This window comes from Somniosus microcephalus, chromosome 7 (assembly GCF_052327205.1).
Source record: "Somniosus microcephalus isolate GS21.2 chromosome 7, FLI_Smic_1.0, whole genome shotgun sequence".
NCBI classification, from domain to species: Eukaryota; Metazoa; Chordata; class Chondrichthyes; order Squaliformes; family Somniosidae; genus Somniosus; species Somniosus microcephalus.
In genome coordinates, this window is record NC_140993.1 from 172717838 (window position 1) to 172742891 (window position 25054).

At 43.0% G+C, this 25054-nt stretch overlaps 1 protein-coding gene across 3 annotated transcripts in view; it reads left to right on the forward strand.

The window, feature by feature from the left end:
- Positions 1 to 16942, forward strand: part of pkia (cAMP-dependent protein kinase inhibitor alpha) — a 181947-nt gene extending 165005 nt beyond the window's left edge. For all 3 annotated transcript variants that reach the window (XM_085993207.1, XM_085993208.1, XM_085993206.1), the window contains 2 exons: positions 4082 to 4259; positions 14818 to 16942. In XM_085993207.1, coding sequence (XP_085849333.1) covers positions 4109 to 4259; positions 14818 to 14900 — 234 coding nt within the window. In that variant the 5' untranslated portion in view covers positions 4082 to 4108 and the 3' untranslated portion in view covers positions 14901 to 16942. The remainder of the gene's footprint in view (positions 1 to 4081; positions 4260 to 14817) is intronic.
- Positions 16943 to 25054: the final 8112 nt, after the last annotated feature.

A 25054-nucleotide genomic window follows, 5' to 3' on the forward strand; every position in this document is an offset into this window, starting at 1 on the left:
TTCTAAGCATTTAAAATAATAGCTGGAAAATGTTGCTCAGTTTGTGTCCAGATTTCTATATGCGTTCTTGGCAGGTGAGACTCCCTGTCAGAAGCGCAAGGTCGGCAGACTACCCCTATAGAGTTTAAATGAATTTTCCTATGAATTTACATATATCTCAAGCTACTAATGCTAACAGATCTTGCTGTTCAGATAAGCTGATTAAAGTGCTCAAAATTTGCTCTCAGGTTTTTTTTGACTTCTGAATCATTTATTGTATTGCAGGAGAAACCAGTAGCGAAAGAAATTTAAGTGCAAATAAAACCTCAGTTGTCTGTGCTTTATGGGCTAGTTAGCTGGCACAACTTCAGAATGATTAGAATGCTTCCTTCTGCAAGTCAGTATGTTTCCTGCCCAACGAGGAAGGAGGCATTGCTGGATCTAGTCCTGGAGAATGAAGTGGGTCAAATGGAGAATGTCGCAGTTGGAGAGCATTTTGGGAATAGTGAACATGGTATCATAAGGTTTAGATTAGTTATGGACAAGGACAAGGAGCAATCTAGAGTAAAAATACTTAACTAGGGGAGGGCTAATTTCAGCGAATTGAGGAGGGACCTGGCCCGGGTAAATTGGAGTCAAAGACTGGCAGGCAAAAATGTAATGGAGCAATGGGCAGCCTTTAAAGAAGAGATGGTTCGGATACAATCTAGGTACATTCCCGCAAGGGGGACAGGGAGGGCAACCAAAGCCAGAGCTCCCTGGATGTAGAAGGAGTTGGAGAGAAGGATGAAGCATAAAAGGGGGGGGCCCATTTAAAACAGAGATGAGGAGGAATTTCTTCTCAGAGGGTGGTGAATCTTTGGAATTCTCTACCCCAGAGAGCTGTGGAGGCGGAGTCATTGAATATATTCAAGGCCGAGATAGACAGATTTTTGAAAAACGGGGGGTCAAGGGTTGTGGGGAACGGGCAGGAAAGTGGAGTTGAGGCCAAGATCAGATCAGCTATGGTTCGAGGGGCCGAATGGCCTACTCCTGCTCCTATTTCTTATGTTCTAATGACAGATGTCAACTTGATAATACAAGGGAGAATCAGGCTGAATGTAAAAAGTAAAGAGAAGTGAAAAAGGAAATAAGAGGGACAAAGAGACAGTATGAGAATAGATTGGCGGCTAACATAAAGGGGAATCCAAAGGTCTTCTATAGGCATATTAACAATAAAAAGACTTGCCAGAGGAGTAGTGGGGCTGATTAGGGACCAAAATGGAAAACTATTGGTGAAGGCATAGCTGAGGTACTAAATGAGTGTTTACCAAGGAAGAGGACTTTGCTAAAGCTATGGTAAATGAGGAGGTAGCTGGGATACTGAATGAGATAAAAATAGATAAAGAGGACGTACTGGAAAGGCTGGTGGTAATTAAAGTGGATAAGTCACCCGGTCTGGATGGGATGCATCCTAGGTTACTGAGGCAAGTAAGGGTAGAAATTGCAGAGGTGCCGGCCACAATCCTAATCCTGCTTAGATACAGGGGTGGTGCCAAAGGACTGGAGGATTGCAAATGTTACACCCTAGTTCAAAAAAGGAGAGAAGGATAAACCTGGCAATTACAGGCCAGTCAGTTTAACATCGGTGGTAGGGAAGCTTTTAGAAACAATTATCTGTGAGAAAATTAACAGCCACTTGGACAAGCATGGACTAATAAAGGAGAGCCAGCACAGATTTGTTAAGTGCAAATCATGCTTGATTAACTTGATTGAGTTTTTTGATGAGGTAACAGAGAGGGTGGATGAAGGCAGTGCAGTTGATGTTGTGTATATGGACGTTCAAAAGGCATTTGGTAGAGTACCACATACTGGGCTTGTTAGCAAAATTGAAGCCAATTCAATTCAATTTTATTTGTCATATATGCAGCAAACGCGTGTACCGCACAATGAAATGTTGATTTTTACAAGTCCTCCCAACATTGGAATAAATATGGCATAGCAATGATAAAAATACTAATAGAAATACAGTAATAATAAATAAAAACAACAACAATAAATAATAATAAATTATTCGTTCATGAGCCTTATGGCCTGGGGGGTAGAAGCTGTTTCAAAACCTGCTGGTACGAGACCGTATGCTTCGGTATCTCTTACCGGACGGGAGCAGGGCGAAGAGGTTGTGGCTGGGGTGGCTCGCGTCTTTGATGATTCTCAGGGCCTTCCCCCAGCACCTCTCGGGGTAGATATCCTGCACAGCAGGTAGTTTAATTCCTATAGTATGAGATAAAAGGGGCAGTAGCAGCATGGATACAAAATTGGCTAAGGGCTAGAAAAGAGAAAGTTGTGGTGAATGGCTGTTTTTCAGACTGGGGGGACGTATACAGTGACATTCCCCAAGTTTCAGTACTAGGACCACTGCTGTTTTTGCTATACATTAATGACTTGGACTTGTGGGTACAGGGCACAACTTTCTCTTTTCTATCCCTTAGCCAATTTTGTATCCATGCTGCTACTGCCCCTTTTATCTCATGGGCTTCAATTTTGCTAACAAGCCTAGTACGTGGTACTTTGCCAAAAAAGTTCAAAATTTGCAGATGACATGAAACTTGGAAGTGTAGTAAACACTGAGAAAGATAGCAATAGACTTCAAGAAGACATAGACAAGCTGGTGGAATCGGCAGACACATGACAGATGAAATTCAATGCAGAGAAGTGTGAGGTGATACGGTTTGGTAGGAAGAATGAGGAGACAATAGAAGCTAAATGGTACAATTTTAAAGGGGGTGCAAGAACAGACAGACCTTGGGGTGCTTGTGCACGAATCTTTGAAGGTGGCAGGACCGGTTAACAAAGCAGTTAATAAAGCAAATGGGATCCTGGGCTTTATAAATAGAGGCATAGAGTACAAAAGCCAGGAAGTTATGCTACACCTATATAAAACACTAGTTCAGCCCCAGCTGGAGTATTATGTCCAATTCTGGGCACCACACTTTAGGAAGGACATGAAGGCTTTGGAGAGGCTGCAGAGGAGATTTGCTAGAATGGTTCCAGGGCTGAGTGCATACAGTCGCATGGATAGACTAGAGAAGCTAGGGTTGTTCTCCTTAGAGCAGAGAAGGCTAAGAGGAGATTTGATAGAGGTGTTTAAAATCATGAAGGATTTAGATAGAGTAAATAGAGAAACTGTTTCCAATGGTTGAAGGGTCGATAACGAGAGGGCACAGATTTAAGGAGATTGGCAAAAGAACCAGAGGCAACACGAAGAAAAACCTTTATTTGCAACGATTGTTTAGGATTTGGAATGCACTGCCTTATAGGGTGGTGGAAACAGATTCAATAGTAACTTTCAAAAGGTAATTGGATAAATACTTGAAGGAGAAAAAAATTGCAAGGATATGGGGAAAGAGCGGGGGAGTGGGATTAACTGGCTTGCTCTTCGAAAAAGCCGGACTCGATAGGCCGAATGGCCTCCTTCTGTGCTCTACTATTCCATGATTCTAATTGTTTCCAGTTGATGGCAGTGGCATAATTAAAGAAGGGAGAAAAAAATAATTGCTTTATTCTGCCAACATCGGTATTGTTTACCTTGTAACATTACACAGTGGTGAAAATAAAACTAGTGTTACACAGGAATAAGTATCTTGCATGGAGTTCTAGAGATAGCGCGAGAACAATTAACAACCAGGAGTAGAGCAAATCCTTATGCTAATGCATAGGGAGTTGGAAGATAATGACTTTCTGAATGTTTTTACTTTTTCGTTATTTATAAAATATTATAGTTATTTTCCATTAAAATTAAATTTGCAGAATAAAATAAATATTGGCCTGTTTCAGTGCTTTTAGTACATTTGTTAATCTTTTCAGGACTAAAAAATTTAATGAATTTGAGATTATGGGTTTTCACACTCATAAGATGCCCCTTGTAATGCATTATTACCAATATGATATGCTACATATAAACAGCATTGGTACAAGTCTCTGGGTCACAACGTTTACAATATGGCTCCCATGAACGTGTGATTTATAATTTTGTAGCTCTATTTCAGGATTGTTAGCCCAATGCTGCTACTTTCTATGTATAAGCTCCGATGTCTTATTTGTTACTGCACCTGACTTGCAGATATTGCTATGTGGAAACCTGTCAGCAATGACTGATGTTGAAACCTCGTATGCAGACTTCATTGCTTCAGGACGGACAGGACGGAGAAATGCATTACACGACATCCTGGGTTCTCCATCAGGTGTAAACACAAGCGACTTAAGCCTTAAGTTAGCAGAGCTGAGTATTGACAAAAAAGGTGAGGGTCATTCATACTATCAGTTCTTTTAACTGGTTATTTATGGTTTTAGAATATCAGCTTTGTGGTCATTGTAATCCAGTTATGAGAGAAGGATAATCTCTTTTGTTATATGTCATTTATATAATAGAATGTGCTAGATTGCAGTCAGTGGTTAACATAGCAATAAACCAGTTGAGGGGTTCAGTTGATGTTCTATCCCTGTTTTTTAATTCCACATTTGGGTTACTGCCCATTATTTATTGACCACCATCTAGTATCATGGGAGTTTGTATATTCTAGGGAGATCAGTAAAGTTTTATTTGATAAAATATTTTTTTTAACCAGATGTAGATTTGATGTTGTGGGGTCTAATGTATTAGGCCTGAGACCTATGACCTCAATTCATTTTGTATAGTTCCCATACACCCAATGGAGAGAGGAGACTTTCATACTATCGTTCCGGGTTGAATTTGAATGCAAGCATGAAAGGACATTGTACTGACGACACTAAGTTAGGTGGCATAGTAAATAGTGTAGATAGGAGCAGAAAGTTGCAAAGGGACGTTGATAGATTAAGTGAGTGGGCAAAACTGTGGCCGATGGAGTTCAATGTGGAGAAATGTGAGGTCATCCACTTTGGTCCTAGGAAAAATAAATCAGAGTATTTTCTAGATGGTGAGAAGCTAGAAACTGTGGAGGATCAGAGATATTATGGGGTACAAGTACAGAGATCAATAAAAGCTAATGGACAGGTACAAAAAATAATTAAAAAGGCTAATGGAATGTTGGCTTTTATCTCAAGGGGTCTAGAATACAAAGGGGTGGAAGTTATAATAAAGTTATATAAAGCTCTGCTTAGACCCCATTTAGAGTAACGCATTCAGTTCTGGGCAACGCACCTCAGGAAAGATATATTAGCCTTGGAGGGGGTGCAGCACAGATTCACTAGAATGATACTGGGGCTAACAGGATTAAATTATGAGGACAGGTTGCAAAGACTAGTCTTATATTTCCTTGTGCATAAAAGATTAAGGGGTGATGTAATTGAGGTATTTAGGGAGGGGGAGAGTTACCTGGACTCTGTGTATCATGAGGTAGTCACACCAATTAGATTAATTAATTCAGATGTAGTCCGTGGCCAGGGTCAGGATGGTGTGACTAGAAGTGAGGCAGGTACGGGGATCCAGGAGGTAGTGTTGGAGGAGCCACAGCCCTTGCTCTTGTCCAACAGGTTTGAGGCTCTTACTCCCTGTGAGGATGGGAACAGGGACTGCGGGGAGGATGAGCAACCTGGCCACAGCACCGTGGAGTGGGGGGCCATTCAAGTGGGGGGAGTTAAAAGAAATGTTGTAGTGGTAAGGGATAGTATCATTAGGGGGATAGATAGAGTTCTTTGCAGCCGAGAGCAAGAGTCCCTAAGGATGTGTTGCCTGCCCGGTGCCAGGGTTAAGGACATCTCCTCTGGGCTGGAGAGAAACTTGGAGTGGGAGGGGGAGGATCCAGTTGTCGTGGTCCATGTTGGTGCCAACGACATAGATAGGACAAGGAAGGAGGTTCTGCTGAGGGAGTTTGAGCAGCTAGGGGCCAAATTAAAAAGCATAGCCACAAGGGTAATAATCTCTGGATTACTACCTGAGCCACGTGCAAATTTGGCTAGGGTAAATAAAATCAGAGAGTTAAATGCGTGGCTCAAAGACTGGTGTGGGAGAAATGGGTTTTGCTTCCTGGGACACTGGCATCAGTACTGGGACAGGAGAGAGCTGTTCCGTTGGGACGGACTTCACTTGGCCAGTGCTGGGACTAGAATCCTGGCGAATCGAATAACTAGGGCTGTAGAGAGGGCTTTAAACTAATTAGTGGGGGGGAGGTTTTAAGAAAGCGAAAAATAAAAATGACAGCGGAGAAGGCAATAGAGCAAGGTAACAGTGGGGGAATTAAAAACCAGAGCATGTCAGGAAGGGACAGAATGTATAATGATAAAGGTAAAGCAGTAAAAGGGGTAAAAGCAGGAATAAATTGTCAGAAAACATATTTGAAAGTTCTTTATCTGAATGCACGCAGCATTCATAACAAAATTGACGAGTTGACGGTGCAAATAACTACACATGGGTATGATCTGGTGGCCATTACGGAAACATGGCTGCAAGATAATTATGACTGGGAACTAAACATACAAGGGTATTTGACAATTAGGAAGGACAGACAGGAAGGAAAGGGAGGTGGGGTTGCTATGTTAATCAAGGATGGAATCACTGCAATAGTCAGAAATGATATTGGGTCAAAGGATCAGGATAGTGAAACAGTTTGGGTGGAGATAAGGAATAATAAGGGGAAAAAGTCACTAGTGGGCGTAGTCTATAGGCCTCCTAACAGTTGCAACTCTGTTGGTCGGAATATAAATCAGGAAATAGTTGGGGCTTGTAATAAGGGAACAGCTATAATCATGGGGGATTTTAACTTTCATATTGACTGGACTAATCAAATTGGGCATGGCAGCATTGAGGATGAGTTCATAGAGTGTATTAGGGGCGGGTTCCTTGAGCAGTATGTAACTGAACCAACCAGGGGGCAGGCAATCTTAGATTTGGTCCTGTGTAATGAGACAGGATTAATAAAAAATGTCCTAGTAAAGGATCCCCTTGGAATGAGTGACCATAATATGGTTGAATTCCAAATTCAGTTTGAGGGTGAGAGAGTTGGATCTCAAACCAGCGTACTAAGCTTAAATAAAGGAGACTATGAAGGTATGAGAGTAGAATTGACTAAAGTGGACTGGGAAAACAGATTAAAGTGTAAGACGGTACAAGAGCAGTGGTCTACATTCAAGGAGATATTTCACATCTTTCAAGATAAATATATTCCACTGAGGAAAAAGGGGAGTAAAAGAAAAGACAGCCATCCGTGGCTTAGTAAAGTAATAAAGGATAGTATTCCACTGAAAACAAGGGCATATAAATTAGCCAAATTTAGTGGGAGGATAGAAGATTGGGAAGCATTTAAAAGCCAGCAAACAATAACTAAAAGATTAATTAAGAAAGGGAAGATAGATTATGAAAGTAAACTAGCAAAAAATATAAAAACAGATAGCAAGAGTTTCTACAGCTATATAAAAAGAAAAAGGGTGGCTAAAGTGAACGTTGGTCCCTTAGAGGATGGGACTGGGAAACTAGTGGTGGGGAACATAGAGATGGCAAAGACGCTGAACAAATATTTTGTATCAGTCTTTACAGTAGAGGACACTAAAAATATCCCAACACTGGACAAACAGGGGGCAATTGGGGGGGAGGAGCTAAACACGATTAAAATCACTAAAGAGATGGTACTTATTATGTCCGTGTATGATTGAGACACGGACAGCAGGAGTTGATTTAAACAAGTCTTTACTGAATGGAGTCAATCGGGAAACTGAAACTACAGAGGCTTGCTAGCGCCTTTTATACAGGGGTGGTCACTGCCGGTACTGCAGTCTGAGACCAGTTATTCTCTTAAAGGTACATACACAACAATTCCTCCCCTTTTAGATAAACAGTACATAACATTCATTTAAGAACGAACTGATAACTAATTACAATCACAATTACGGTTGCTAGATATATTGGTTGAGTTTAAGCAATTATAAGTTCAGTCTTTGAGGAGGCTTCCTGATTCTGTCTGGATAATGCCTCTTTGGGGTATCAGGTTCTTCTGGCAAGATTGAGTCGGGATCAATGTCGTTGTTTGGTTCATCTGCTTCCAATATCACCGATTCTGCGGTAGCTGCAATTGGTACGTCGATTTCATTGCCAGGTGTATCAGATCGTGGTGTGGAGTTGACGTTTTCCAGTGACTCTAGAATCTGGTCAGCATGGCATCTTACAATGCTCTCTCCAACATCCACGGTATACATGAGAGGTCCTTGCCGTGTACAAATCGTTCCTGGCTGCCATTTCTCAGTGCGGTAGTCCCGGGCCAAAACTGGTTGACCTATCTTAAAACTCCTGGTCGGCCTTTCATTCATATTCTGAAACTACCTGTTCTCCACATCTCTTCGGACGTTTGGCTTAACCAAATCCAAGCGGCATCGTAGTCTTCGATTGAAGAACATCATGGCTGGAGTTTGGTTGGCAACCGCATGTGTCGCATTCCAGTAGGCAAACAAGAAGTTGTCCACCTTGTGTTGTAGGGGTATATCTTCATTACACATTGCCTTGATAGCCTTCTTGAATGTTTGAACAAACCTCTCGGCCAATCCATTAGTGGCTGGATGATATGGGGCAGATGTGTAATGCTTAACACCATTGTTCTTTAAGAACCTCCGGAACTCTTCAGACACAAACTGTGGTCCATTGTCAGAGCAAATCTGTTCAGGCAGCCCATTCCTGGCGAATATGGTTCGTAAAACTGTGATAGTTTTTTCTGTGGTGGTTGAGGACATTTTTATTACCTCTGGCCACTTTGAATGTGCATCCACCGCAATTAAAAACATCGAGTCCATGAAGGGACCAGCAAAATCAATGTGCACCCTTTGCCATGGAGATGAGGGCCACTCCCATGGATGTAGAGGAGCTTGTGGTGGGGCGTTTTGGACCTTCTGGCATCCTGTACAGCTCTTGGTCATCTCTTCGATTTCTCTATCGATTCCCGGCCACCACACAAACGCTCTGGCTAAGTTCTTCATTTTTACCCCTCCCAGATGACCCTCATGAAGCTCATTGAGCACTCTATCCTGCAATTTGGGTGGAATTACTACTCTGGATCCACACATCAAGGTTCCTCTGCAAACTGACAGCTGTTCTCTTCTCGGCGAGAATGCCGGCAGCAGTGGTTCGCCATGTGCTGGCCATCCCTTCACTGTTAAATCATAGACCCGGGATAGTGTCGGGTCATTTCGTGTTTCCTTTTCTATGTTTGCATTCGTCACAGGGAGACATTCGACTATGGTCGAGTGGAATATCTCCATTGGATCCACTGCAAGGTCTTCTTCCACCATCGGCAACGGTAGGCACGACAATCCATCAGCATTCCCATGCTGTTTAGTTCCTTTGTACTCGATATCATATTGGTGTGCCCCTAGGAAAAGGGACCACCTCTGCAGCTGTTGCGCTGTCATTATCGGTACTCCCTTCTGAGGGTTGAAAATGGAGACAAGAGGTTGATGATCAGTTAGTAGAGTAAATTTTTGACCGTGCAGGTAGTGATTGAACTTCTTCACCCCCCACACTAGGCTGAGGGCCTCTCTGTCAATCTGGGCGTAGTTACGCTCGGCAGAAGTTAACGAGCGTGACGCAAAAGCTATCGGCCTCTCTAAACCATCACGGAATTTATGTGACAGTACCGCCCCAATGCCGTAGGGAGACGCATCACGCCAGTCTGATCGGCAGTGCTGGGTTGTAGTGAGCCAATACTTCTCTTGAAGTGATTAAGTCCTTACTCTTCTGAAAGGCCCGCTTACAGTCATTGCTCCATTTCCATGCTACTCCCGTTCGTAGTAGGGCGTTCAGTGGGTGCAGAATTGTGGACAAATTCGGTAAAAACTTATGGTAGTAACTCACCAATCCGAGGAATGACCTCAGTTGCAACACATTTTCAGGCGCTGGGGCCTTAACAACCGCTTCAATTTTGTCAGGGGACTTATGTAACCCCTCTTCATCAATCACGTGGCCACAATACGATATCTGTTTCTTAAAAAACTCGTACTTGGGGTGGTTGGCTCGTAGCCCATGTTCCCGTAGTCTAGTGAGCACCTGTTCTAGGTTGTGAAGGTGTTCACTCTCATCTTCACCTGTCACAAGGATGTCGTCCAAGTAACACTGAGTCCCCGGAATCCCTTGCAGGACTTGTTCCATCGCTCTTTGCCATATCGCCAGAGCCGATGCTACTCCGAATACCAATCGATGATACTGGTAAAGACCTTTGTGAGTGTTTATCGTGAGATACTTCCTAGAGGATTCTTCAACCTCCATCTGCAGATATGCTTGTGCTAGGTCAATTTTTGTAAAACGCTTCCCTCCAGATAGTGAGGCGAAGATGCCTTCTATCCTTGGAAGAGGATATTGTATTGTGTGAAGGACTGGGTTCACCATCACCTTGAAGTCCACACAGATGCGAACCTTCCTTGGCTCCTCAGACTTATTGCTTAACGTTTTCTTCATGACAGGAACGATGGGTGTCGCCCACTCGCTCCAGTCGATCTTAGACAACACGCCTGCCTTCTCCAGATTCTCCAGCTCTGCCTCGACGGCTGGGCGAATTGCATATGGTACCGGTCTTGCTTTGAAAAACTTGGGAATTGCATTCTCTTCTATTTTTATCGAGGCGGTTACGCCTTTAAGCGTGCCCAGTTCTTGTTGAAATACCTCTTTGGCGTTAGCTAAGATTGTTGACAATCGTCCAGGAGTGATGTCTTCATCTTTTTTACCATCCACCGTCATTGCCTGAATGGAGTGCCAATCTAAGCTTATCTTCCTGATCCATTCACGTCCCAATAACGGTGGTCCACCATTTTGCAGTATGTAGAGATACAATTTCCGTATTTTCTTGCCGTTGTATTCGACAGGCACCCTTATTTTTCCTCTGGGGTATACTTTTTGCCCCGTATACGTCGTCAAGATGATGGATGTCTCTCTCAAGGGTATGTGTGAGAATAGCCGCTCGTAGTCTCGTCGATTCATAACGATTAGCGCTGATCCTGTATCCAATTCCATTTTAACTTGGGACCCTGCTATCGTGAGGGTGACCCAAATGGTTCGGTGATCCTCTTTTGCGATTACATTGTGAAGTTTGAGACAGCTTAGTCTCTTGTTCCCGGATTTACTATCGCTCATCTGGTCTTCGGAACTACTGTCCGTCATCTTTTGTACTTTCTTGTACGGTTCCTTAGTAGCCTTTTTGTTGTCGCTGGTCTTCTTCCCAGACCTGCAAACTCGTGCAATGTGTCCCATCTTTCCGCATTGCCTGCATATTTTGTCCTTGGACCAGCAGTCCTTCTGGTCATGGTTAGTTCTGCCGCAGCGATAACATTTTGCAAATCCCCGTGTCATTTCGTGGGTGCCGTATTCCTGTGGCTTTTGTTGTATTTCCGCAGCTCCCCTGGCTGCTGCTTCGTACGATACTGCCACGCTGAAAGCCTTATCTAGCGTCAGCTCTTTCTATGAGAGTAACTTCTTCTGTGTTCCTTCACTCAGGAGTCCACAGACAAATTTGTCCCGTAGGGTATCTGCCAGTCCTGCTCCGAACTGGCAGTGCTTTGATAGCTTGTGTAGTTCCGTAAGGTACTCAGCATTGCTCTCATCTTTATGCTGAGTTCTCCTGTGGAATTTAAATCTTTCTGCTATCAGCAGCGGTGCAGGGTTTAGGTGTTCCTGTAGGACAGCAACAATTTCGTTAAAACTCTTCGCCTTCGGTTTGGCTGGAGTAATCAGGTCCCGCAATAGGCCGTACGTTCTAGCGCCCATTAAGTTTAGCAATACCGATGCCTTTTTCTCATCGGCTATTTCGTTTGCCTCGCAATATACCTCGACTCTTTCCACATACGTGGTCCAGTCCTCTATTGTATTATCAAAGGCAGTGATACAGCCAGCCTTCGGCATCTTGAAAATCTAAAATGGCGCCTCTCGCGCTTTGCTTTCTTCCCCGCTGATTAAGATGGCTCCTCCCGCGCTTTGCCTTCTTCCCCGCTGTTGCTAGCGCTGCTTTCCGCGGTTTCCGTTGCAACCTGCAGCTCCTCGTGGTTTCCTGCGCGTTTAATATTTCTTTTTTTATTATTTTTCCCGTCGTGGAACAACCCTGTGGGACTCTTGCCTCCCTCTTCTCGGGTCTGTACGCAGCCCGGCTTCGTAGCACCGGCCGCGCCCTGTGTGCTCCACCCTCTCTCTCTCCTCTGCCCGACAACATTGCACGGCCCCGTTGCAAGCCACCCGCTTGAGTTCACGACCGCCGCAGCCCAGGAAGGATCAGTGTACTACCTGCCACCAGCCCGATTAGCTGAAGCACCGTCGACAGGAACCAGGCCCCGCTTTCGACAGCTTCTCCAGCAATCTTCAACTCCGCTGACTCAGGGGCGGATGCCCACGGTCGACGCCCGTTTCTACTGCTTCTTCCTTCTGGCCTCGACCTCTGCTCACTTCGCTTCAGGAATGGATCCCAGGAGGTGGTGCAGACTGTAGGTAAGTTTGTATCTGCTCGTCGCCAGTATTATGTCCGTGTTTAATTGAGACACGGACAGCAGGAGTTGATTTAAACAAGTCTTTACTGAATGGAGTCAATCGGGAAACTGAAACTACAGAGGCTTGCTAGCGCCTTTTATACAGGGGTGGTCACTGCCGGTACTGCAGTCTGAGACCAGTTATTCTCTTAAAGGTACATACACAACAGTACTCAGTAAAATAATGGGACTTAAAGCGGATAAATCCCCCGGACCTGATGGCCTACATCCTAGGGTCTTGAGAGAAGTGGCGGTAGGGATTGTGGATGCATTGGTGATCATTTTCCAGAACTCCCTGGACTCAGGAAAGGTCCCGGCAGATTGGAAAACTGCTAATGTAACACCCTTATTTAAGAAGGGAAGTAGACAAAAAGCTGGAAACTATAGACCAGTTAGCCTAACATCTGTGGTTGGCAAAATGTTGGAGTCCATTATTAAGGAAACAGTATCAGAGCATTTGGATAAACATAATTTAATAGGACAGAGTCAGCATGGTTTTACGAAGGGGAAGTCATGTTTGACAAATTTGCTCGAATTCTTTGAGGATGTAACATACAGGGTGGATAAAGGGGAACCAGTGGATGTAGTGTATTTGGACTTCCAAAAGGCATTTGACAAGGTTCCACACAAAAGATTACTGATCAAGATAAAAAATCACGGGATTGGGGGTAATATACTGGCATGGGTGGAAGATTGGCTATCTAACAGAAAACAAAGAGTTGGGATAAATGGTTCGTTCTCGGGCTGGCAATCAGTAACTAGCGGTGTTCCACAGGGATCAGTGCTGGGACCCCAACTCTTTACAATCTATATTAACGATTTGGAGGAAGGGACCGAGTGCAACGTATCCAAGTTTGCCGACGATACAAAGATGGGAGGGAAAGCAGTGAGTGAGGAAGACATAAAAAACCTGCAAAAGGACATAGACAGGCTAAGTGAGTGGGCAGAGATTTGGCAGATGCAATATAATGTTGGAAAGTGTGAGGTTATGCACTTTGGCAGAAAAAATCAAAGAGCAAGTTATTATCTAAATGGAGAGAAACTGCAAAGTGCTACAGTACAAAGGGATCTGGGGGTCCTGGTACATGAAACACAAAAAGTTAGTATGCAGGTGCAGCAGGTGATCAGGAAGGCCAATGGAATCTTGGCTTTTATTGCAAGGGGGATGGAGTATAAAAACAGGGAAGTCTTGCTGCAGTTATATAGGGTACTGGTGAGGCCACACCTGGAATACTGTGTACAGTTTTGGTTTCCATATTTAAGAAAAGATATACTTGCTCTCGAGGCGGTTCAGAGAAGGTTCACCCGGTTGATTCCGGAGATGAGGGGGTTGACGTATGAGGAAAGGTTGAGTAGGTTGGGCCTCTACTCATTGGAATTCAGAAGAATGAGAGGCGATCTTATCGAAACATATAAGATTGTGAGGGGGCTTGATCGGGTGGATGCGGTGAGGATGTTTCCACTGATGGGTGAGACTAGAACTAGGGGGCATAATCTTAGAATAAGGGGCTGCCCTTTCAAAACTGAGATGAGGAGAAACTTCTTCACTCAGAGGGTAGTAAATCTATGGAATTTGCTACCACGGAGAGCTGTGGAAGCTGCAACATTAAATAAATTTTAAATGGAGATAGACATTGTCCTAGCAGATAAGGGAATTAGGGGTTACGGGGAGAGGGCAGGGAAGTGGACGTGAGTCTAGATTCAGATCAGCCATGATCCTATTGAATGGCGGAGCAGGCCCGAGGGGCCGTATGACCTACTCCTGCTCCTATTTCTTATGTTCTTATGTTCTTCTTAAGATGATTAAAGGATTTGATAGGGTAGAGAGAGAGAAACTATTTCCTCCGGTGGGGGGAGTCCAGAAGGCATAACCTTAAAATTAGCGCTAGGATGTTGGGAAGCATTTCTTCACAGAGTTGTGGAAATCTGGAACTCTCTCCCCTAAAAAGCTGTTGAGGCTAGGTCAATTGAAAATGTCAAAACTGAGATTTATAGATTTTTGTTAGGCAAGGGTATTAAGGGTTACAGAATCAAGAGAGGTAGAAGGTGTAAAGATACAGATCAGCCATGATCTAATAGAATGGCATAACAGGCTCGAAGGCCTGTTCCTATGATGCACTTTGCTACCCAGATCTTTAAAAAAATTAATTGTTGTCATTCGCCATTAGTTGGCTAAGAGCAGAGGACCTTAACCATGTTGTTTTAGTTAATTAATTCACTGCAACACTGGCCATAATTTGCAGTAAAGTATATAAGAATAACACAAAAGCAAAACACTGGGATGGTGGAAATCTGAAATAAGAACAGAAAATGCTGAAAACACTCAGCAAGTCAAATACCATTCCTTTCAACAACGCTTTTAAAGATTTCTAAATTGACTTTCCTTTTTATTAGAAGGGGATGCTGAAAAGGAAACACAGACTTCAACAAACCAACCTTCTGGATCTCAGGAGCCACAAGAAAAGAGAGAAAGTTAATCTGTCAGAAACATCTTGAACTTGCTGATACTGCTTAACAGTTCTTTTGTTACCTAAAGTCATCAGAGGTTATACACAGAGGAAAGTTAAGAAATTTGAAAATGAGTACCTTAGAAGATTGGCACTCAGCAAATGGACTCTTTATTTTGTGGACTGAATATATCACAACACACAAAATGGACTCTACCTTCCACTTTCTCAATGGTTGAAGAGTTGCTGAACTGAACAATTAAAGAAAATGTGATTTATGGGTCAGTTACATCCACAATTAGCTTTAGGAGGATGATGGAACAGATCAAGTATCTGCTCTAGTTGTCAGTCTTTAGTGTGTCAATATGTGTCAATATCCAAGACAGAGGATCCTATCACATTTAAGAAAAAGATTCAGTGATCCATAGAGGACTATAGGTGCCCTGACCAAAGCCCTATAGTCGCGAATCCTGAAATGGTTTTCATTTGATTTTTGGAAGTGACCAGAAACAGTGCTTTACTGTGCACTCAGCGCTGTTTACCTGAATGCGTGTCATCTAGAGAGTGTCTTTGGTCAAATGTAGTTGAAAGGATAGAACCTTTGTAATATAACTGACCTGCTAGGTGCTTGCAGTAGTTGTTTGTAAAGATTTGCTTTAAAATAGTTGGTGTTGTAAAGAATTTTAATTGGATTACTGAAATATGAAATTCACCAAGCATTTGCATTGAGTTTCATGAAGAATCAGCCTCCAGGCACGCGCACATCCCTGTAGTTTACCATATTTATAATTTGGATTCAGTATAGCTGTCACTATTAAAAGCTCAGCATTCCCAGAGATGCAGATAACCCGGTGTGGTTTATTCAACTCAAGTATAAATGTTTACTTTATTGATCTGTAAAATATTCATTCTTCTTTATCAGCACCAGAGTTTGTGGAGAGACGGAAGTTGTATTGAAAGAACTGACCATTGTCCATGATGATTTCTGGTCAGAACTGGTTCAAATATTAAAAATATGATGATCTTGTAATCTGAAACATTACATGTGTATTTACAATTACTTTAATTTCACAGGATTAACCCTTTTTATTGACATAAATCTATATGTGCTTTTAATGGAATGCCTCCCAACAATATAATCCTACATTTGATTTGTGCTATTTTCATCTTTGTCCTATCAATATAAATTGTCATCCTAGTCACACCGTCAGTGAGTAGATAAATCTATTGAACAGAGCATTTTAACCAAATTCCTTATTATTTCTATTCATAATCTTGCTGCAAAATTGTGAGCTTTTCACTGAATCAGTAGTCAGTAAAGGGTTAAGTAATTATGTTGCTCTTCCAGCAAACTTAAAGTGAAAAAGTACATCACTTTTCCAGACTTAAATGTTAATGACCTTTTTCCAGGATCTAAGCAAACATTACGTACTTTTAGAGCTTTATAACCTTTGATACATTTTGTGTATTTCTTTTATATCAGTCAACCATTCGAGATTCTGAAACATAGTTTTACTAAAGTATTGGTAAAGATTAACCACATTTACTGTTTTCAATTTAAATGTGTCAGTTAATCTTGCACTGACAGTTTTATTGTGAAATGTATGGGTATGAAGCATAGTATTAATTGTTCTAATAACATTTCTAATTGTTGATCATTTTCAAAATCCAGTAGTCAAATATGCTAACATCCATGGAGTAAATAAAGCTTTGCACTATTATCTAAATAACCATTGTTAACCTGGAAGCTTCATACTGGACCTTTCTTAGTACATGCTTATTGGTTAAGAGGTGATGAATGAAAGGATACAATTTGCAGGAATTATGCACCCCTACATTAGTTGAGAACCAGTCAGAAATGTCTTGAAGTGCATTGTTTATCAATAATGAACCTTGCATTTTTATGATTTCTCTCATGTAATGTCTAAATGTGACAGTATTGTTGCTCAGTTCAATTATGAACAAGTTGAATATCCAATTTCCTGCTTACTTTTTTGTATGTCTTTTTAGTGTATTTTGAAATGTTCATCTTTTGCTTTAAACAATTAAAAACAATCCTTATGTAATTGTGATCCAGAGAACATGGAAAATACTTTTCGAAGTCTTTCAAGTAACAGGATCAGGACCAGGATCAGGATTAGTCAGTGGGAGGGGTGGGGTGGGGTGGGGTGGGGGGGGGGACTGTTGATTTGGGGGATAATGTAACATAGGCGATATCGGATCAGCCGCCAGTTATACATCTCCCCCAGTTTTCATTTATACTGAAGTCAATAGAAATGAAAATCAGGGGAGATGTATCACGCACGGCTGATCTGATGTCGCCCATTTTACACCATCGCCAAGTCAAATTACCCTCAGTGTGTTTTGCATAATTCAATGAATTCAGTTCATATGAAATGAGAAAAAGGAGCAGTGGAGAAGGCAGTGATGGCTAGAAATTGTGATTTGAAATAGCAGTGATCTGCTGTTGGTGGGTATATGTTTGATATTCTGTACGTATTTTCATGAAATAAATTTGCACCTTGTGCTTGTAAATGTGAAAGAATTTGCACCTTCTTGTGGCTGACCTAAATCTTGGCCTCTGCACAATATATGTGCACAATAGCAGGCTTCTAATCTGATGTCACAAACCTATTTTCTTCAGCAAACATTGTATTGCACAAGTGATGAAAATACAAAGAATAAGAAAAATGCAATTTGCCTCTGCAACATGCTAGGGCTCCCAGTGCTGTGCAGTCCATCTTACATTGCGGGATAGATTCCACAGCACCAACACAATAAAAAAAATCACAATTGTGTCCTTCATTTTCTCGCTGTCGACTTTTCACATTGGTTGGTGAAGGCCAGCACAGAACCGCAATATGAAAACTGCACCACTGACCTGTTTGGATAGGCTGAGCACTATATGCACAGAGCCAGAAAAATGGCAGTAAGTGATGCGCCTCAATAACTTCAAGGCTCAAAGTTAACTGGATAAAACAAGGCTTTTATTAGCAAAGAAAGATGCCTGTGTCTTCACCTAGCATTCTGCTGTTCTGCTGCAAGACAAGCCTGGGCTTGTCTTAAGTAGGGCCAGGTATGGGCGGAGCCGACACACCCAATGGGGAGAAAGGGGGTGGTGCACTATATACAATACAAGGTAAAAACACAGGAGCAGGCAATACAATAGATGTAGTTAAATACAGAGTCTGATGAATGACATATTTCATCACAGTAAGTGCCAACACCAATTGCACTGTTGCCTCTGGAGGAATCTTGGAAAACTATTTCCTGAAGTGATTCTATATGCTACTTTTGACACTAGCGATGCCTTATTTATATTAAAGGTTTGACATCTTCAGCAGGTGACTTCAGTAATATAAATGAGGGCATTATAGATAATGGGGATGTTATAATTCTGGTCTACTGGGGGAGGAGCTACAGTGGTGTAGCACACTGGAATACACCACAGAGTAGTCAGATGCAGTTTCTGTCCCTGATCCTTCACACAGTGAGTTACCTATCTTGGCTGTGCTGTCGTGAGAAATCGCAAACTGGAGATGATAAGCTTCTCCACAAGGAGGGAAAGTGACCCTCAGATACATTTACATATACCGTTACAGTTTTGGAGCAACACTGACAGAAACTGCAAAGCAGGTCACTTACCTGCCCTCAGTCAGGGATGTGGGCAACCTATAAAGGGAGGGCAAGATTTATTTTTTTTAAAAGCTTCTCCCTCGCAACAAACAAATAAAGAACACTGCTCTACCGTGGGAGGTAATTTTCTACAGTTCCTGTTCTATGCCAGTTGCAGCGGAATTGCATTCAAAGTAACAGCTAAAATGACATGGGTGAAATACACAGTGACAGCCAAACTACACACATGAAGAAACTTGTCAACATTTTGTGACCTGAATTCTTTTCATCAGATCATTGCACACCACTTCAAGTGCTTCTCTATTATTAACACTGTCTCTGAGCCATGCTATCATTAGTGGAGAGAGGAAATATAACTGCAAACACTTCCAATTTTATCACTGTGGATGGAGATGGTAGGGGAAATTGTCAATTTCACTCAAAATTATACAAACTGAAATATGCAGAGAATAGTGGACAAGTTTACAAGAGAGTTTCAAGAATGCTTTAAAGCATAAACATGAATCTTGAACAGTTTATTTTCTGAACCCTGAGATAATAGCCCAGAATTGGCTCGAGCGAGCCATCTCACAGCGAGACTTGTTCCTGTCCCCTTCAGCTCCAAAAATGTTTTCCCAGAAAGTTTTTGGAAGTACAAGCTGATAACGGTACAGTGAGGGCAACATGGCATCTGGGACCTTGGAGAACTATGGGACCAACAGTCTATCTCCTTAAACAATGATATTTAAGATTGAGAAATAAACAGAGGAGGACTGAGAAGGAGGGTGAATTATAATGGGTGCATTCAATGTCAAATCAGGTACAGGAAAGATATAAAGAGAAGGAAAGAAAGATTTGATTACGAAAGAGAAAAAGGAGACAAAGGAAAAGTAAGAAAAAAAATGTAAATTTGATATTTTAAAAATCAACAACAATTCACTACATGCAGGAATGTTTTTAATGTTCACTTTTTGGGCCTAAGCGGTTGTTTGGCAGTCATTAACAAATATCACTTTGTTAAAATGGTATTTATGGTATTAATTACTAGATTTAACTTTCCGTGGCAAGTTTAATGGTCAATTAATGTGCAAATGCCACAACTTCATGAAACTCATGGGGAAGTTACGGGCAGGGCGCCGTTTTCGCAAAGCTAATGGCGGAGCGGCGTAAATCATCCAGCAACTTGTGGCGATTCGCTGTTCACGGGGTATCTCTTTGACACAAATTGCTGGACAATTTGCACATTAATAACAGTGTGCATCATTCACACGCAGTTATTTTTCTGCAAATTCTGAGTCAATAGCCCGGGTATTTACTTGAAGATGTGTTGGGAGCCGGGGGGGGGGGGGTGCGGGTATTGTGGGTGTTCACTATCGTGTGGGGAAACCTGGAAGTAAGTTCAGCATGTCTATCTGTGTCTTTTTAACACAGTTACCTTATTATCATTTTACTTCTGGATTTGCCATCCAATTCGCAACAGCTGGCGTGTTGAGGACCCACATGACGCAATCTTAACTCCAGCATTTAAAGGGCCAATCCAAAGATGGAATTTGGAGGAGTCATAATTGAGAAGAAGAGAGGAGCAACTTCAACAATGGATTCGAGATGTTCAAAGGCTGCACCCCGGTTCAATGACACCTCACTGAATGTGCTGCTGGGGGCAATGAGGAGTCAAAGGGAGGTACTATTTCTTAGCAACAGGAGGAAGAAACATGCTGCTGACACCAAGAAAGCATGGCTGGAGGTGGCCCAGGAGGTCAGCAGCAGGAACATTGTGTCACGCTCCTGCATTCAGTGCAGGAAGCGCTTTAATGATCTAAGCAGGTCAGGAAAGGTGAGTACAGTTGCACATTCACCTATATCCTGCTATGCGCATCCCCCCACCCCCTCACTCTGCCTTCACAAGCCTACTCCATCATATCACCCCTCACACCCACTTACCTTGCATGCCCACCCATCCTTCCCTTTCTATGCACTTCCTTACATCCCCATCTATCCACCCACCATTCCCATTCACCCTCATCCTTATGCAATTTCATGCCTCTCCCTCATTGTCACCCTCACCAAATGCACTCCATCCATTGGGTGAACACATGCCATTACTCTCACTCATAGGTCTGTTCTTTCCCTCGTTGCAGAAGAAGAGAGCACAGAACACAAAGAACTGGAGGTGGCCGTCCACACATCGTTTACCAAGGAAGAGGACTTTGCCAAAGCTACAGTAAACAAGAAGGTTGTCGGGATACTGGATGAGATGAAATTAGATGAAGAGGAGGTACTAGAATGGCTGGCAGTATTTAAAGTGGATAAGTCACCCGGTCTGGATATGATGCATCCTAGGTTGCTGAGGGAAGTCAGGGTAGAAATTGCAGAGGTGCCGTACACAATCTTCCAATCATTCTTAGATACAGGGGTGGTGCCAGAGGAATGGAGGATTGAAAATGTTACACCCTTGTTCAAAAAAGGGGAGAAAGATAAACCTGGCAATTATAGGCCAGTCAGTTTAACGTCGGTGGTGGGGAAGCTTTTAGAAACAATGATATAAGGATGTGCTGGATAGGATATATTTTGGATAATCTGAAGTAAACTGAAGGTGGAGGGTGGGAGATTGGCTGGGAGAGCATTGGAATAGTTGAGGCTGGAGGTGACAAAGGTATGGAGGAGGGTTTCAGTGGCAGATGAACTGAGATGGGGCAGAGGCGGGTGATATTATGTAGGTGAACGTAGGTGGCCTTTCTGATGGAGTGGGTGTGATGTCAGAAGCTCAGTTGGGGTTGAATAGGACACTGAGGTTACAAACAGTCTAGTTCAGCCTTAGACAGTAAGTAAGGAAGGAGGATGAATTGTTGACAAGTGTATGGAATTTGTGGCAGGGGCCAAGATGATAGCTTTGATCTTTCCAACATATAACAGGAGGAGATTGCAGCTCATCCAAGATTGGATGTCGGACCAGCATTCTGACAACACAGAGGCAGTGGAGGGGTTGAGAGAGGTCATGGAGAGGTAGAGCTGGATGTTATCAACATACACATGGAAACTGACCATGTATTTACAGATAACGGGGGTAAAATATCCTAGACTCTACCATCTTCAGCTGCTTCATCAATGACCTTCCCTCCAACATAAGGTCAGAAATGGGGATGTTCGCTGATGACTGCACAGTATTCAGTGCCATTCACAACTCCTCACATAATGAAGCAGTCCATGCCCGCATGCAGCACAACCTGGACAACTTTCAGGCTTGGGCTGATAAGTGGCAGCTAACATTTGTGCTACACAAGTGCCAGGCAATAACGATCTTTAATAAGCGAGAATCTAACCATCGCCCCTTGACATTCAATGGCATTGCCATCGCCAAATCCCCCACCATCCACATCCTGGGGGTCACCATTGACCAGAAACTTAACTGGACCAGCCACATAAACACTGTGGCAACAAGAGCAGGTCAGAGGCTAGGTATTCTGTGGCGAGTGTCTCATCTCCTGACTCCCCAAAGCCTTTCCACCATCTACAAGGCACAAGTAAGGAGTGTGATGGAATAATCTCCACTTGCCTGGATGAGTGCAGCTCCAACAACACTCAAGAAGCTCAACACCATCCAGGACAAAGCAACCCGCTTGATTGGCACTCCATCCACCACCTTAAACATTCACTCCCTCCACCACCGGCGTACCGTGGCTGCAGTGTGTACCATTTACAAGATGCACTGCAGCAACTCACCAAGGCTTCTTCGGCAGCACCTCCCAAACCCGCGACCTCTTCCACCTAGAAGGACAAGGGCAGCAGGCGCATGGGAACACCACCACCTCCATGTTCCCCTCCAAGTCACACACCATGGTTTGCTGGGCAAGGGGAAAGGGGGGAAGCGGGAGAGACAGCTGAACAGATGCTATAAATCATAGCGACAAGAGGTTCATGAGCTCCTTGCACTTGTTGATGGAGGTGAGGGTGGAGAGAGCCGAGGAAAGAGGATTAATGATCTGGTTGCTAGTGAAGAAAACAAGCCAGTTATCTTTGCTCCAGGATGATCCTGGAGTAAAGGGCAGTTTTGGCAAAGGAGAGTGAGGCCCTATAGCGCTGGATGTGGTGCAGCCAGCTTTAGTGACAGATGGCTATGCCAGATATGTTTAAATTTGTGGCCCTTGGATGAGGGAGCAAAGACGGGGGCCAAACCAGGGTGTAGTGTATGTAACCTGTACCACCTTAAGAGACTTCCTTAAGGTGATGAACTACTTTCTGATGGCTCCTGTATATTGTAGTACCGGTGGTGACCACACCGGTATATAAACCCTGTGGAGCAGTTTGTATTTCAGTTCAGCCCTGACCCTCAATTACTAAAGACCTGTTTAAGTATTCTGTTGTCTGTGTCCAGTTATTCAGCATAGCTACATTTGGAAAACACAGACTCAACAAGGGGGAATCATCAGGATGGGAAAGAGTAAAGGTGTTGCTGACAACATGGGCATCGTAGAATGTGTGGGTTTGTTCTATCAGTGCACCGTTCCAGAATTGCCCCTGTCCAAAGATGTGCGGGTTAGGTTGATTGGCCATGATAAAAATTGACCCTTAGTGTTAGGGGGGATTAAATATGTGGGGTTACGGGGTTACGGGGATAGGGCTTGGGTGGGATGGCTGTCGGTGTAGGGACCGGGTGCTAGGGTTTGGATGATCAGCCATGATCTTGTTGAATGGCGGAGCAGGCTCGAGGGGCCGAGTGGCCTACTCCTGCTCCTATCTTCTATGTTTCTATGTAAATCCATGGAGGAGCAGTGCGCTAGAAATGGGGCAAGAACATGAGAATATCATAAATCTTAAAAATTTCTGTACCATTTACACTTGCGATGCACTAAGACATTGAAAAACTGCTCTAACCTTTTAGTCACTTTTATGGGCTGGATGGGTATATCAATTTCTGGCTTTTGCATCAGATATTCTCTCACCGCAGCTCAGTGTAACTGATCATTCTTGTAAGCTGATCTCACATCCCCACAATCTGTCGTGCACCATTTACTACCCAATATCTAGTTACAGAATAGCATGACCTAAGGATTGTAAAATAGAACCCTATTCTGCACACTGGCTACTGAACTGTCTCACGTGTTGCCACATGAATTATCCTCTCTTTACAGAGTACAGGTACAGCTTCAAACAATGTACTGATTTATTTTACATGAAATGCGTGAATGAACCATATACAGCTTTCACAGTGAGAACATCAATTTCCTATACTTCTGAATTAAAATAATAAAAACACCACCCTACTATCTCTCAGGAAGATGGCCCAATTTTCTAGCTAAGCTAGAGCACAGATCACCCACTGTTTCTGAGAGAGAGAGATAAAGCGCCCTTCGTCTTCAGTTTGTGTAATAGGTTTGGCCTATTACAGGAAATGCTTTCTGTACAAGGCTCACAAATGTCTGCTCCGTGCTTAGCCCCGAGCTGTGTGAGTGCAAGGAAACAATTTAGGTCTCTTATGTGGCACCAGAGCACTCTCTACTCATAATGGTAGAAAATGCTTGTGGTTATACAAACCAACCCGGCCTTTGTTTACCAATTGGCACGCTAAAACCACTCCTTTTCTACAGGAATAGAATTGAAAAGCAGAGAAATTATGTTAAACTTGTATAGCACCTTGGTTAGACCACACTTGGCGTACCATGAACTGTTCTGGTCTCCATATTATAAAAAGGATATAGAGGCATTGGAAAAGGTGCAAAAAAGATTTACTAGAATTATACCAGAACCTATCAGGAAAGATTGAACAGGCTGGGTTTTTTTCTCTAGAAAAAAGACTGAGGGGTGACCTGATAGAGGGTTTCAAGATTATGAAAGGGTTTGATAGGGTAGACAGGGAGAAGATGTTTCCACTTGCGGGCAAGACCAGAACTAGGGGCCATAAATATAAGATAGTCACTAATAAATCCAATAGGGAATCTAGGAGAAACATCATTACCCAGGCAGTGGTTAGAATGTGGAACTCGCTGCCACAAGGAATAGTTGAGGCCAATAGCATAGGTGCATTCAATGGGAAGCTAGATAATCACATGAGGGAGAAAGGTATAGAAGGATATATTGATAGGGTTAGATAAAGAGGAGTGGGAGGAGGCTCGTGTGGAGCATTAACACTGGCATGGACCTGTTGGGCCGAATAGCCTGTTTCTGTGCGGTAAATACTTTGTAATACTTTGTAACCTATGGCAACTAACCTGGTTCCAAACTGATAGCTGATTGTTGAGAACAAATGCTGAATTTAACATGGCAAAATATTAGAGTAATTTTTCAAATTCAGCAGTGGCATAAAAAAAGGCATTAACGGATCAGACACCCATTATACACCCTGTCCGAGTTTCCTTTCTACTGAAGACGAGTGAAAATCCACCCCATTATCTTAAACAAGCAAGAGTCTAACCACCTCCCCTTGACATTCAATGGCATTACCATCACCGAACCCCCCCCCCCCAATCAATATCCTGGGGGTCACCATTGACCAGAAACTTAACTGGACCAGCCACGTAAATACTGTGGCAACAAGAGCAGGTCAGAGGCTAGGTATTCATAAGAACATAAGA